This window comes from Pundamilia nyererei, unplaced genomic scaffold (genome assembly GCF_000239375.1).
Source record: "Pundamilia nyererei isolate P.nyererei 1_Seehausen unplaced genomic scaffold, PunNye1.0 scaffold00068, whole genome shotgun sequence".
Taxonomy (NCBI): Eukaryota; Metazoa; Chordata; class Actinopteri; order Cichliformes; family Cichlidae; genus Pundamilia; species Pundamilia nyererei.
This window is the reverse complement of record NW_005187469.1, coordinates 1,099,069-1,110,278: the sequence shown is the minus strand read 5'-3', so window position 1 is coordinate 1,110,278 and position 11,210 is coordinate 1,099,069. Positions and strand designations below refer to the sequence as shown.

Sequence of the window (11,210 nt, the reverse complement as noted above, 5' to 3'; positions counted from 1 at the left end):
CTGTGTTTTAATGTACATATGGGCGATTACTACATAAAATGAGTGTTTATAACTGATCCCTGAGGTTGACTAAATTCATCAGGACTAATCTCTGGGAAAGCCTAAAATTTGCATGGAAATACTTCAAGGATAATCCATTTATTACGTACACGGCCCGTGGCTCTGTGAAGACGTCTGTGTGGATGTGCATCATCAGGTCGCCTCCTGCTGTGTACTCCATAACAAAACACACGTGCTCTGGTGTCTGGAAGCACGCAAACAGGTTGATCAGGAAGGGATGGTGCGACATGTTGACGATCTCAAAGATGCGCTTCTCGCACATCAGACTAGGGGAGGAAGGAGAGAAGGAAAGAGTGGAAGAAGAGGCAAGAGGAGGAGAGAAAAAAAAAAGATTAGAGGGCCATTTAAACATAATTAGATAGTGTTTATTTTAGCCTATGAGAAAACCCACACTCAGCCCACAGATGAACTGTAATCACAGTGATTCAAGACACAAATTAAATCCTGTGAGTAAATCTACTACTGGAGCGCTTAATCTCTGGGCTAAAAACAACAACCACACATCACACAAGCACAGGGCTGAGGAATAAACATCAGCACACACCTATCCACCTCATCCCGAGCAACGATATCTCCTTTTTTCAGGGCTTTGATGGCATACATCGTGCCGGTCTTCTTGTACTCGGACAATAACACCTGTAGACACATAGACACACTCTGATTAACTCTAACACATATAAAGCATTGTTTAAAAAAATCTTCTTTTATTAGAGCTTTTAAAACTTCTCAGTGGATCCACGTGTGATATGGTTTCTTTTTTCCCCTGCAGTCACCAATACTTAAAATGTGGCCTTCATGTGCACCTAACAGCATAAGGAAAACAAGCTTTCTTTTTTACAAACTGTCTTTTATTTTTGTTTGCCTGATTGTAGTTGTGACAGTCCCATTGTGAGAATCCACAAACAGAGAAGCTGTTAATCTGGGACTTTTTTGCTGTTGTGACCTTCAGTATATTTGAGGGAATAATAACAAAAAGACTTTTGCTCTTTGTGTTGTTATTAATTGGTTCGGTTGTTCCAGTTTTTTGTTTTTTTTCTGGATTAGAAAGAAATCGTACCTTCCCAAAGTGTCCACGACCCAAAACAGCAATGAGCCTGAAGTCCTGGAGGGACAGCGGACCTTTCTTCTGCTTGCTGGAGAAACCAACAGGCACGGTGAGGAAGAACATTTAAACTAGACACCAAAAAGTAACAACTGCTGATATTGCATGACACACATATAAGGACTGTGTACGTGTGGATAATGCAAGCTGAATAACACATTAATACATACATGTAATAATGGGGAGCAGACATTTTAAGTTGCAACAGGAGGAAAAGCAGAGGATTTATCAAAAACATCAATGATTCTGTTTTATTCGGGTGTCTGAAGATTTTTGACAGCTAATAACGCAGCAGCTGCTCTCCTGAAAACGCCCAGCTGGGAGCGCTTGAGAGTGCTTGAAAGGCTTTGGAGGCACGCTGTGCCTCCAGGTGAGTGTTTGGTTGCTATGATACAGAAAGTACACAGATGTAATCTGCTGCAGGTACCTGACTCTCTGTCTGACTGCTGCTTTTACTCACACACGCACAGGAAACCAAATATTCCTCATAGTATTATTTTAATGTTAATACGCAGCAGCACTTAAAACTTGTGACAGAGGTTTGCTGTAGCGTTTCTCCCACTTCCACTGTGCTTAGACAGCTGGGTAAAAAGTGACAGTGGTGCATGCAGCTGGTTACATTTGTAACTCTCTTAAAACCAGAAAAAAGATAGATGTGTAGCAATGAGCACAGAAAAAATGCTCAGCCTGTCGCCATGCTGATGTCGCTTTGAGGACATCAGGGGAAAAAACAGAACACATGTAGTGGGTTTCCTCCATCCATAAGCTTCAGGCCTTTATGCTTGGAGGGTTGTAGGGAGGCTGAGGCGAACACCAGCAGATGGTAGGTAAGAGTCAGGGTCATTCATTCACACTTGCATTCAAATATCGAGCAATTCATAATTAACCTGTACATAAAAAGGCCTGTATGGTCTAAAGGCTCAAGCCCAGAAACATTCTGGCTTGGACGTGAGATTTAACCAGAAAGTCAAAGATGCAGCTGCTCATCCGGCTCGTGATCTTTCACAATTCACAAGTAATTGTGATGTAGAAAGTCAGTTAGAAAATTTAGGTGTCGTTGGTTGGGTGTTTTAGACAAAGTAATCAGAATTCAAATCCACTGAAAGACCAAAACAGCTCAAACGACCTCTGTACGTTTCCTAATCAGAGGAGGCCCTGTGATAAACGCAGGATACGCTGGAGAGATTGTCTCTTGGCTGGCCTGGGAGGCTGGGGGGAGAGAGGTCTGGGCTTCTCTGCCCTCACAACCGAGCCCTGGATAAACGGCATAAAACAGATGATGGCTGGTTTTATTTCCACCTGTGCTTTTCCTACTGCCACATTTCAAAATGTTTTTTTGTCTGATAAACTTCATCCTCATTATTATACATCATCATTTATCATTAAAATCCAAACAAATCCATTTTAGAAAACAAAGAAGTAAAAGTGTTTCGGTGAGTGTGCGTGCGTGTACCTGCTAACTGAATGGGTTCGGACAGGGGACTCAGGGGCGAGGCCTCGGGGGGAGAGGGGATCGATGACTAGATGTTGGTCCTATCGGAGGACATGCGAGGGAAGAGACAAAAAAGGGACAGACGTGCAGAGACAGAGATTATAAAACGACATGAAATGGAAGACAGGAGACGCAGTCTGGAGCTGATGGTGACTGACACTGCGCTGGATTTTAAATCTTTAAACCCCGCAAATACCACTTTGGCAACAGTGGGAAGGAAAAACTCCCTTTTAACAGGAAGAGATTTGCAGTCATAATTGTGTTTGTTCATATTCTTTTAAAATATTTGATGCTGTTACGCCTTTCTTTCCCTGCCAGTTCGAACTTTTAGTTTCTTCTTTATTTAGGAAAGCCCCGTCCCTCATCACACACCTCCCCTAACTCCCGGGTTTCCTCTCGCTCCATCGGTCTCACTGGAGTGTTAATGTCCATGTCTCTCTTGTAATCGCCTCTTATTGGAGAGTCGCTGTCCAGACTCAACTTTTCCACTGAGATCTCCCTGAAAGACCAACAAATACACACACACACAAATAGACCAACGTGTAACACAGACAAACAGACAGAACAACACAGAAGGGTAGTTAGACACGTGGCTGGGAAGGCATCGTTTGCTTTATTCTTTGTCTGGAAACAAAAGGAAAAAAGGTTCAAGGAAAGCTGCTACGTTTGATAGCAAAGTCTGACTGACGGTTATCAAACGTCACTGCCGATGAAAGACCGAAGCGTGTGCACCTGCGTGTACATATCTCAATGCGTCTCACCCAGAGTTGAGTGTGAGGCTTTGTGCGTTGGGACTGTAGGTTCCTGAGTTGTTGACGGTGGGGATGGCGTTTCGAAGCAGCCTCACCCACGTTCCGATATCCACATTCATCTGACGAGCCCGGAGGAACGCCTTGCCTGAGTCAGAAATTAATCAAACATAACATTCAGCCACTAAAACTATTTTGTTTCTGTTCAGGAATGCTGATATTTAGCATCTTAATAAAAAATGTTAAAATTAAAAATGGAAATTTCATAGATGAAAACAGAAATAATATTTCAGCATTAAAAACATAATGTTAATTTAAGAGTTTTCACATACTGGCAGATTAACAATTACAAGATCATAAAAAAATTTTTTTATAAGACACGTTTATGTTTTTATAAGACAAAAAAACGCCAGACCTTTACAGAGTTCAGCTCAAGTTTTTATATTCTGTTTGCTTTCCTATAGAAATGAAGGTAAAAAAAATAATAGTCACCACTAGAGGGTGCTGTGGTCTAAATAAAAAAAGCAGGGAACTGATGGCATAAGCAGTTGTATGTTTTACTGCAGGTAGTGTCCATCTTCCTGTCATGATAAAACTTTTAAAGTTTTACTGTTTCTCCATAGAAAACTGCCCTCAGGCTGCTGAGTAGAAAATGGAAGAGAAATAGAAAATGTGTAATGTTTCTTCGCTGCTCTGTCTGCTCCCCACCTTGTTGCTTAGAAAAGACTTTCTTCTGCCTCCGCAGGCGCGGGACTCTCTCAATAACCGGGTTAAAGAAGGTCACCTGGAAAACACACAAAACAAAACATGAAAAGAAACGACCAAAAAAAACCCCACCCATATTTTATTTTTACGCTCAGAAACAGCCTTTCAAGTGTGACGTATCAAAGCAACGCTTTCCAGCACAGGTGCATGTGGCAGCTCACGGGTGGGCGCACACATCTGAGTGTGTGTTTGAGTACGAGTGATTCGCCATTCATTTCGCTGTTTCTTTTTTGCAGGTGTGTGGTATGTGTGTACCTCAGCCAGCAGCAGGCCCTGAGGCTCCAGCTCCAGCTGAACTCTGTGCTTCTGGTTGTCCAGGAACTCCTCCAGCTTCAGGTACTTAAGAGCGCACAGCGAGCGGTAGTCCTTCCAGTAAACTGCGATCTCCATCTCCCTCGACTGAAGCGCAGGCACCCAGCGGTATCAACAGAGAGAAAAGCTGCCTTAAATAAACTCTTTGGTGCCTGCGTGCAAGTTTGTGGGAAGGAGATTGGATACTGACCCTTTCAAGCTCCACAGTGAACGTCTGGTCCCAGGCCTGCTCACCCACGGTCTTCCAAGCAGTCTGACCCACCACTGTGTTATCCAGCTTCAGCACCGCACTCACCTCAGCTAAACACACACGCAAACCAATGATTTCCTTCATTAATGAATCGAAAAAAGGAACAAAATAATAAAAAAAAATTTATGCCGACCAATAAGTTCCTTTGAGATATGGAAAAAAGGACTAAGACCTTACAAAAAGCTGTTTGCAAACTGCCTTTAACCTCCTAGGACCTGGCGTCCACATATGTGGACATCATATTTTGGGTTATTTAGACCAAAATACTCAATTTTGCTCTACATGGGCCTAATATCCACTTACGAGGACATTTTACTGCAACTGTTCTATCAAAATTTTAAACAAATATCCTCATATGTGGCTCTCATTTTTCTTAAAAACAAAAATAAGGTAAAAAAGAAAATCTGGTAATTCTTTGTTTTTACTTTCATCGGGTCCCAATTTAATATCAAAGAGAAATTAAAATGCATGTTGTGGAGGAGTTCAGGTCTTAGAAGGTTAAAGCATCTGTCACGACCTGACAAATAATATCCAACCTGATGAGCCTAAAGGGACCCACGACAAAGTTGAGGGGAAAAAAAGCCAATACAGCCAACAAAGAAGACATAAAAAGCTGAAATGAAAACCTTAAATGCACCACGTGCACACTCATACAGTCACTCACAGGAGAGCTCCTCTGTCTTGCTTGGCGTCTTCCCGCTGACGGAGCCACTGCGTCCGTAGAGCCCCTTGCTGCCCCTCATGAAGGACCGTGTGTCTCCGGGGCTGTAGCAGGGCAGCATGAGAGGTGTCCCTTTATTGCGCCCTGGGACCACCTCTAGTAACCCAACACAGCCCAGCAGCTGCACTTGTAATGTACCTGAAGACAGAGGAAAACAATGTAGGCACAACCTAAATGCATTCCTCGCTTCTGTACCTTCTTCTTCATATTGTAGGATTCTCCTGAGCCTGTATGACATACCAGTGAGAGGCGATGGCTTGCTGAGGGTAGTATACTGGTTTTGAAGGTAGGGGGCGCCGTGGCGGGAGCTGAAGGCAGGTGAGGAGGCCAAGACCAGCTCCTCTTTGATGATGCTGGCCTTTGGATGGTCCTCTGGCAGCTCTGCCAGGCGCTGGTCAAGAGAATCTCTCAGCAGGTCCAAACGCTGGGAGGCCTCGCTCAGACGAGACTGTGCCTGCAGAGCATCGAAACAGACGATATCTACCTTTTAAACTCTCAGACAGACATAAAAAAACAAGAAGTCCTATGCTACTTCTCAGTGCACACATATCACAGTAGCACACCTTAATTTAATCACATTTTTTGTGACCTGCTGCTTTTAAGTGCATGCAGAAAGACAATGTTAGGCTTGAGCGAGTTTTTATGTTCATTTATAGAGTAAGTAAAGGCGTGCGAGTGAGGATTCAAACGGCAGAACTCTCACGGCATGTTGTGAGAAAACAAGTGGTTCATTGTCACTGTGGGGGGAAAATGCAGCACGTTACGCGGCAGCTGCTGTTGTGAGGCTCTCTCTCAAATATTTTTATGAACAGATTGCAGAGTTCAGCAGCTGAAACTGTTCTGCGAGGGATCTGACATCACGGGACACTCCTGCTCTGAGTTTCCTCGACGTATAACGAGAAACCATATCAGACCCAGACAACTCAAGATGCCATAATGTTGGTGAACAAACAAACAAACAAAAAACTGTTGATAAGAGATCAAATTTTTGTGAAGGATCTAAGGCAAAGCCAAAGATAGCTGAAGTCTCAGAAGTAAGAGATAGCGGAAAACAAAAGAAGCAGATCTGAAGAAGATCTACAGGTGTGTGTGTGTGTGTCAGCATGATGTCATCGGTACAGCTGCCGTCTCACACGTGTCTGTGTGCGCTTTGAAGTGTGTGAAAGCGAAACATCAGCAGGATCCGCTCTAACCTCAGACAGAGCTTTCTTGTCCTGAACTTTGCTGGCCCCCAGGAGCCTGAGGACGTTTTTGGCCCCCTCAGCAACAGCATGCTCCACCCTGTAGTGATGTCTCAGCTCTTCGATACGCAGCTCCATCCCGCACACGTCTTGGTTACCTGCATGAAGGAAAGGGGCAAACAACATTACTGCACAGCAGACACGATGGCAATCTCCTATGCAGTCTCTGTGCTGCGCGCGTGGCAGCTACGTTAAGGCTTTCCTGTTTTGCCAATGGTGTGTTACAGGGAACTCCCCTGGGCATACTAAGTTGTGTAATGCATGACAGGCATTAAGGCATTAACCTAAGAGGCGAACAAAGAAAACATTAGCGAGGCCTAGAGGGAGGTAAGCAGCCTCTGACTGTTCCCCAGCAAGCAGTGCTTAGCATAATTCCAGCCTCTCCTTCCAAATAGCCCCATTTCCCTGCTCTAAAAGCAAACAGAGCAACCAAACAAAATAAGTCTCTCACCTATTTACATTTTTAAAACAGCTAGCAAGACTAAAGCAAAAACACTGCTCTAAATTTGTAGCTTCATCTCTGCTTTTCTCAGAAATATAGTACCTCATAAATGTACATTAGTGGGAAACAGAAAGTCTTATAATGAGATGCAGTGCTTTCAACTCAAAATCTAAAAAGATTCTCAAGCTCCCTCACTTAAAAGACCAGATATGAGAATCAGCATAAGAGCAGCACCCTACAGCACAAATTAGAGCAAAGTGCTTAGCTTAATGGCACCAATACAGCCTTCAAATGATGGGCAACAAACTGAGAGCACTCAGATATGGGAAGAGCCGGAAGGAGGTGTGCGAGCGTGATAAGGAAAAGGACAATTGGACAAATGGCATTCAAAGATGATGCATTTGACTTTCAAACACCAGATTGGTTTAGAAGAAGGACAGAAGACCAGGATGGATGGTTTTTACAATTCTGAGCTGCTCAAATAACTGCAGGAGACAGAAGAGAAAGCAAGGACAGGAGGGAGGTAGGGGTGGAGAACGAAGTGGGTGCTTTTATCTCCTAATAAGGTGTTCTGCCTGGAGCCCAGACCTCTGCTAGATGACCCCTCCACCGGGTGTGGTGCCTGGAGACTGTCTGTGTACACCATACACACAGCCCTGTGATATGGTGTGTGTGTGTGTGTGTGTGTGTGTGTGTGTGTGTGGTTTAAAGAAGAGAGACAGAATCAGAGCCAGAGAATATACAGCCGTGGTTGCTGTTAGAGACAATCAAATAGAGAAGAAATACAAAGGGAGGGGTGTGTGGTGTTGATCAATTTAGTCTGATAAACACGAACATTAGCTCAGGCTGAAATTGTAGTTTAAGAAAAAGCCAAATCTGGCTGTGCAGCATCATTTTAAACTCTGCTGGAGAACCATTAGCTGCTGCTAGTATAACACACCCCTTTGTGCTCAGTATCAGAGCATGAAAATCCAATTAGAGATGCACAGACTGTTGGATTCTGGGTCAATACCAACACAGATGTTTACAATAACACTTTACGATCACAGCCAATGGAGACAGTGTACTGTTTTTTCACATTTTGCCTGCTTTGTTGTTAATTATTCCTCCTTTTATTCCAGTGAAGACAAGAAACTAACATTTTAGAAAGATTTAACTGGTGTAAAACTGATATGACAACAGATTTCAGCCACTGATATTTAAATGCTATTTTGTCAGCCAACACACATACATTCACCTACTGCTTCCCCAAACCATTACACCACCAGCAGCAGCCTTAACCAATGATTTAAGGCAAGATGGATCCATGCTTTCATGTTGCTTACATCAAATTCTGACCCTACCAAGTAAATGTACAGCAAAAATTGAATCATGAGACCAAGCAATGATTTCTTATGTGCTACTGTCCAGTTTTAGTGAGTAGCCTGAACTGTAGCCTCAGTTTCCTGTTCTTAGCTGACAGGAGTGGCACCCAGTGTAGTCTTCTGCTGCTGTAGCCCATCTGGGTTCAAGGTTAGCATTCAGAAATGCTCTTCTGCATACCTTGGTTGTTTCTGTTATTTTACTACTAGCTCAAAGCAATCTGAATATTCCTCTAAACAAGACATTTTCACCCAGAGAACTGCTGCTTGTCAGAACATTCTCTGTAAACCCAGCTTTCTTCTCCCATTCAGATGCTCAGTTTGAGCTTCAGCAGCTCATTTTGACCACAACTTGATGTCTAAATGCATTAATCTGCTGCCATGTTACTGTCTCATTAGATGAGCTAAACGGATGTACCTAATGAAGTGGACTATGAGTGTACGTATTTGTAAACGATGTTCGTATATGCTGATACTTTTATGTTGCCAAAGCTTTGGCTTGGCTGCATTGCTTTTCATCCTTTTAATTTTCACTTTTAAAACAATTTCAGAGGGCTAACATTTTAAATACACTGCTGCTTACTGTGGTCATTAGCCTCTATATGACTATTTATATCACGTCGGAGCAGTGGAAAGAACTCCAGATCATTAAAAACCCTTTAGGTTTTCCACATGGAGGACACAGATGGATAAAGTATGCCCTTAAAAGGCCCTTAAATAATCCTTCCAAATGGACATCATCTTCATTCCCTTAAAAGACACCCTGTCTTTTAACAGCCATCGGCGCTCGTCTGACAAGAGCAGAAAGGAATAGATAGCCCCAAAGGGAATATACCGTCTTTAAATCTGTTTTTTACTTCCACCCCCTCCCATCGCTCTCCCTCTGCTCTCCTGGTACATTTTACCAGACTATTCACCTCCCGTGACCGGCATCAGTCGGCCTGTTTTCCCAGCAGAGGGGTCTTAATGGTCCACAGCACTTAGTGCCCTATAGCGGCGCGTTCACCTGCCCTGGCATTGATCGCCCTGCCACAACACATAATATGAATGTCCAACAGTAAAGGGAGAAAGCACACAGTTAAAAAAAATAAACGTTTGTTTGACTGTATCTACAACTGCACTTCGGTATGTGTGTTTATATCCATGCAACTGCTGCACACCTGATGTGTTTCGTTAACATGAAAATAAAGAGACTTTTAATCTGCCCACCACATTTTTTGTAGGCTTTTTTGTGTGCATCTTTGTGTGAATCGAATTGATTGTGCTAATATACCAGGTGGGCTATTTCACAGGCTTTTCTGTCCCTTATTTGGCCACCACACCGATATAAACAGACACACACACGCACGCACGCACAGCTTTCAGCGCGTCAACTCCAACTATCCTCTTCATCTTCTTCTCCCAGGCAGAGAGATGAAAACAGAGTCGGCTCTTCATTGATCTGTTTATGCTCTCTCATGTCTGCTGTCTGGAGCTGCTGCTCAGGACAAAACGTATTACACGCAGAGAAGAAGAAAAAAGAGACTGCAAATGCCACAAAGGGATAGTGAGATTGAACACACCTGACTAAAAGCACCTTGTCACTGCCAGCTGACCACAAGATTTAATATGCGATCGTTTAGTTCACACATTATGTAAGTACGGGCCAACTTAACACAGGTTGGATTTAATTTCTGTATCCACACTGATTTACTGCCAACAGACCAATTTACTGTGATTTGGATCAGCAATGGGTGCACTGATGCTTTATGGCCCTGACTGTGTAATTGTAACCTCTGATGGCTCTCTACTTTATAGACATATAAAAAAAATGCACTAAAACGTACCTCGGGAAATGAAAAGACCATGGTCAAAAAGCACAGGTACTACAAAAGAAGAGCAATCAATGTGGTTAAATGTGTCTATATCCCTTTAAACTCACCCTGTGTGTCGTCATTATGCTCCGTGGCCTGAACAGCTTTTCGAATTTGCATGCGGATGATGTCGATCTTGGTCTTACTGTCCTGAAGCATCTGCTGCGCCGTCTGCAGCATCTTCTTATCCTGGGGAACCAAACAGTAAGAAAGCCACATCACAAGACAGAAAAAGTAGACAATTATAACTGTCATTAAGACTATACACCAGTTAGTGAACATCACAACAAGGTTTTCCTGCATTTACTTGCCATCAGATTAAACATTATAAATCAATAAATCTAAAGCTAAAGATATAAAATCTTTAAAAAAAAGAAACTAGGATGTATATGAGACAAAATATAAAAAAATATTATAAGATCCTGATTATGAGATTATAAGATCTCACCATATATATAAAATACAAGGTTAAAGGAATGATGTTTGTCACTTTACAAAAACAAAAGCAAATAAATAACTAATTCTACTGACGAATCAACAGGGTGCCATATCCCTGCACAGGTATTTAAATGTAGCAGTAAGACAAGTGGAGATGGAACAGAAAGGCTAAAAGACAACGAAACAAAGGCAATGTATATAGTAATAAAGGTAATCAGGTATTTATGAGTCAGCAGATGGCAAGGTTAGTAACATGAAAGTGTGCACACAGTCTGCCACTTGGGAGGGGGGAATCTTTGTCTTGGACATTTTAACCCTTGCAGTCAGTGCTGTACACTTTCTCCTGTTCAGCTGTGCTTGACAGTGTGTGCATGTGTGTGTGTGTGTGTGTGTGTGTGTGTGTGTGTGTGTGTGTGTGTGTGTG

The 11,210-nt window shown here is 42.8% G+C and overlaps 1 protein-coding gene across 2 annotated transcripts in view; it reads right to left on the bottom strand.

The window, feature by feature from the left end:
- The window catches only part of pkn1a (protein kinase N1a), a 64,036-nt gene that overhangs the window by 5,743 nt on the left and 47,083 nt on the right, over positions 1 to 11,210 (bottom strand). For both annotated transcript variants that reach the window (XM_005736247.1, XM_005736246.1), the window contains exons 5-17: positions 10,417 to 10,537; positions 6,645 to 6,790; positions 5,692 to 5,905; positions 5,395 to 5,589; positions 4,671 to 4,780; positions 4,424 to 4,567; positions 4,112 to 4,187; positions 3,416 to 3,551; positions 3,027 to 3,153; positions 2,616 to 2,695; positions 1,118 to 1,193; positions 605 to 696; positions 150 to 326 (exon numbers count right to left, since the gene is read on the bottom strand). In XM_005736247.1, the coding sequence (XP_005736304.1) occupies positions 150 to 326; positions 605 to 696; positions 1,118 to 1,193; positions 2,616 to 2,695; positions 3,027 to 3,153; positions 3,416 to 3,551; positions 4,112 to 4,187; positions 4,424 to 4,567; positions 4,671 to 4,780; positions 5,395 to 5,589; positions 5,692 to 5,905; positions 6,645 to 6,790; positions 10,417 to 10,537 (1,694 nt within the window). The remainder of the gene's footprint in view (positions 1 to 149; positions 327 to 604; positions 697 to 1,117; positions 1,194 to 2,615; positions 2,696 to 3,026; positions 3,154 to 3,415; positions 3,552 to 4,111; positions 4,188 to 4,423; positions 4,568 to 4,670; positions 4,781 to 5,394; positions 5,590 to 5,691; positions 5,906 to 6,644; positions 6,791 to 10,416; positions 10,538 to 11,210) is intronic.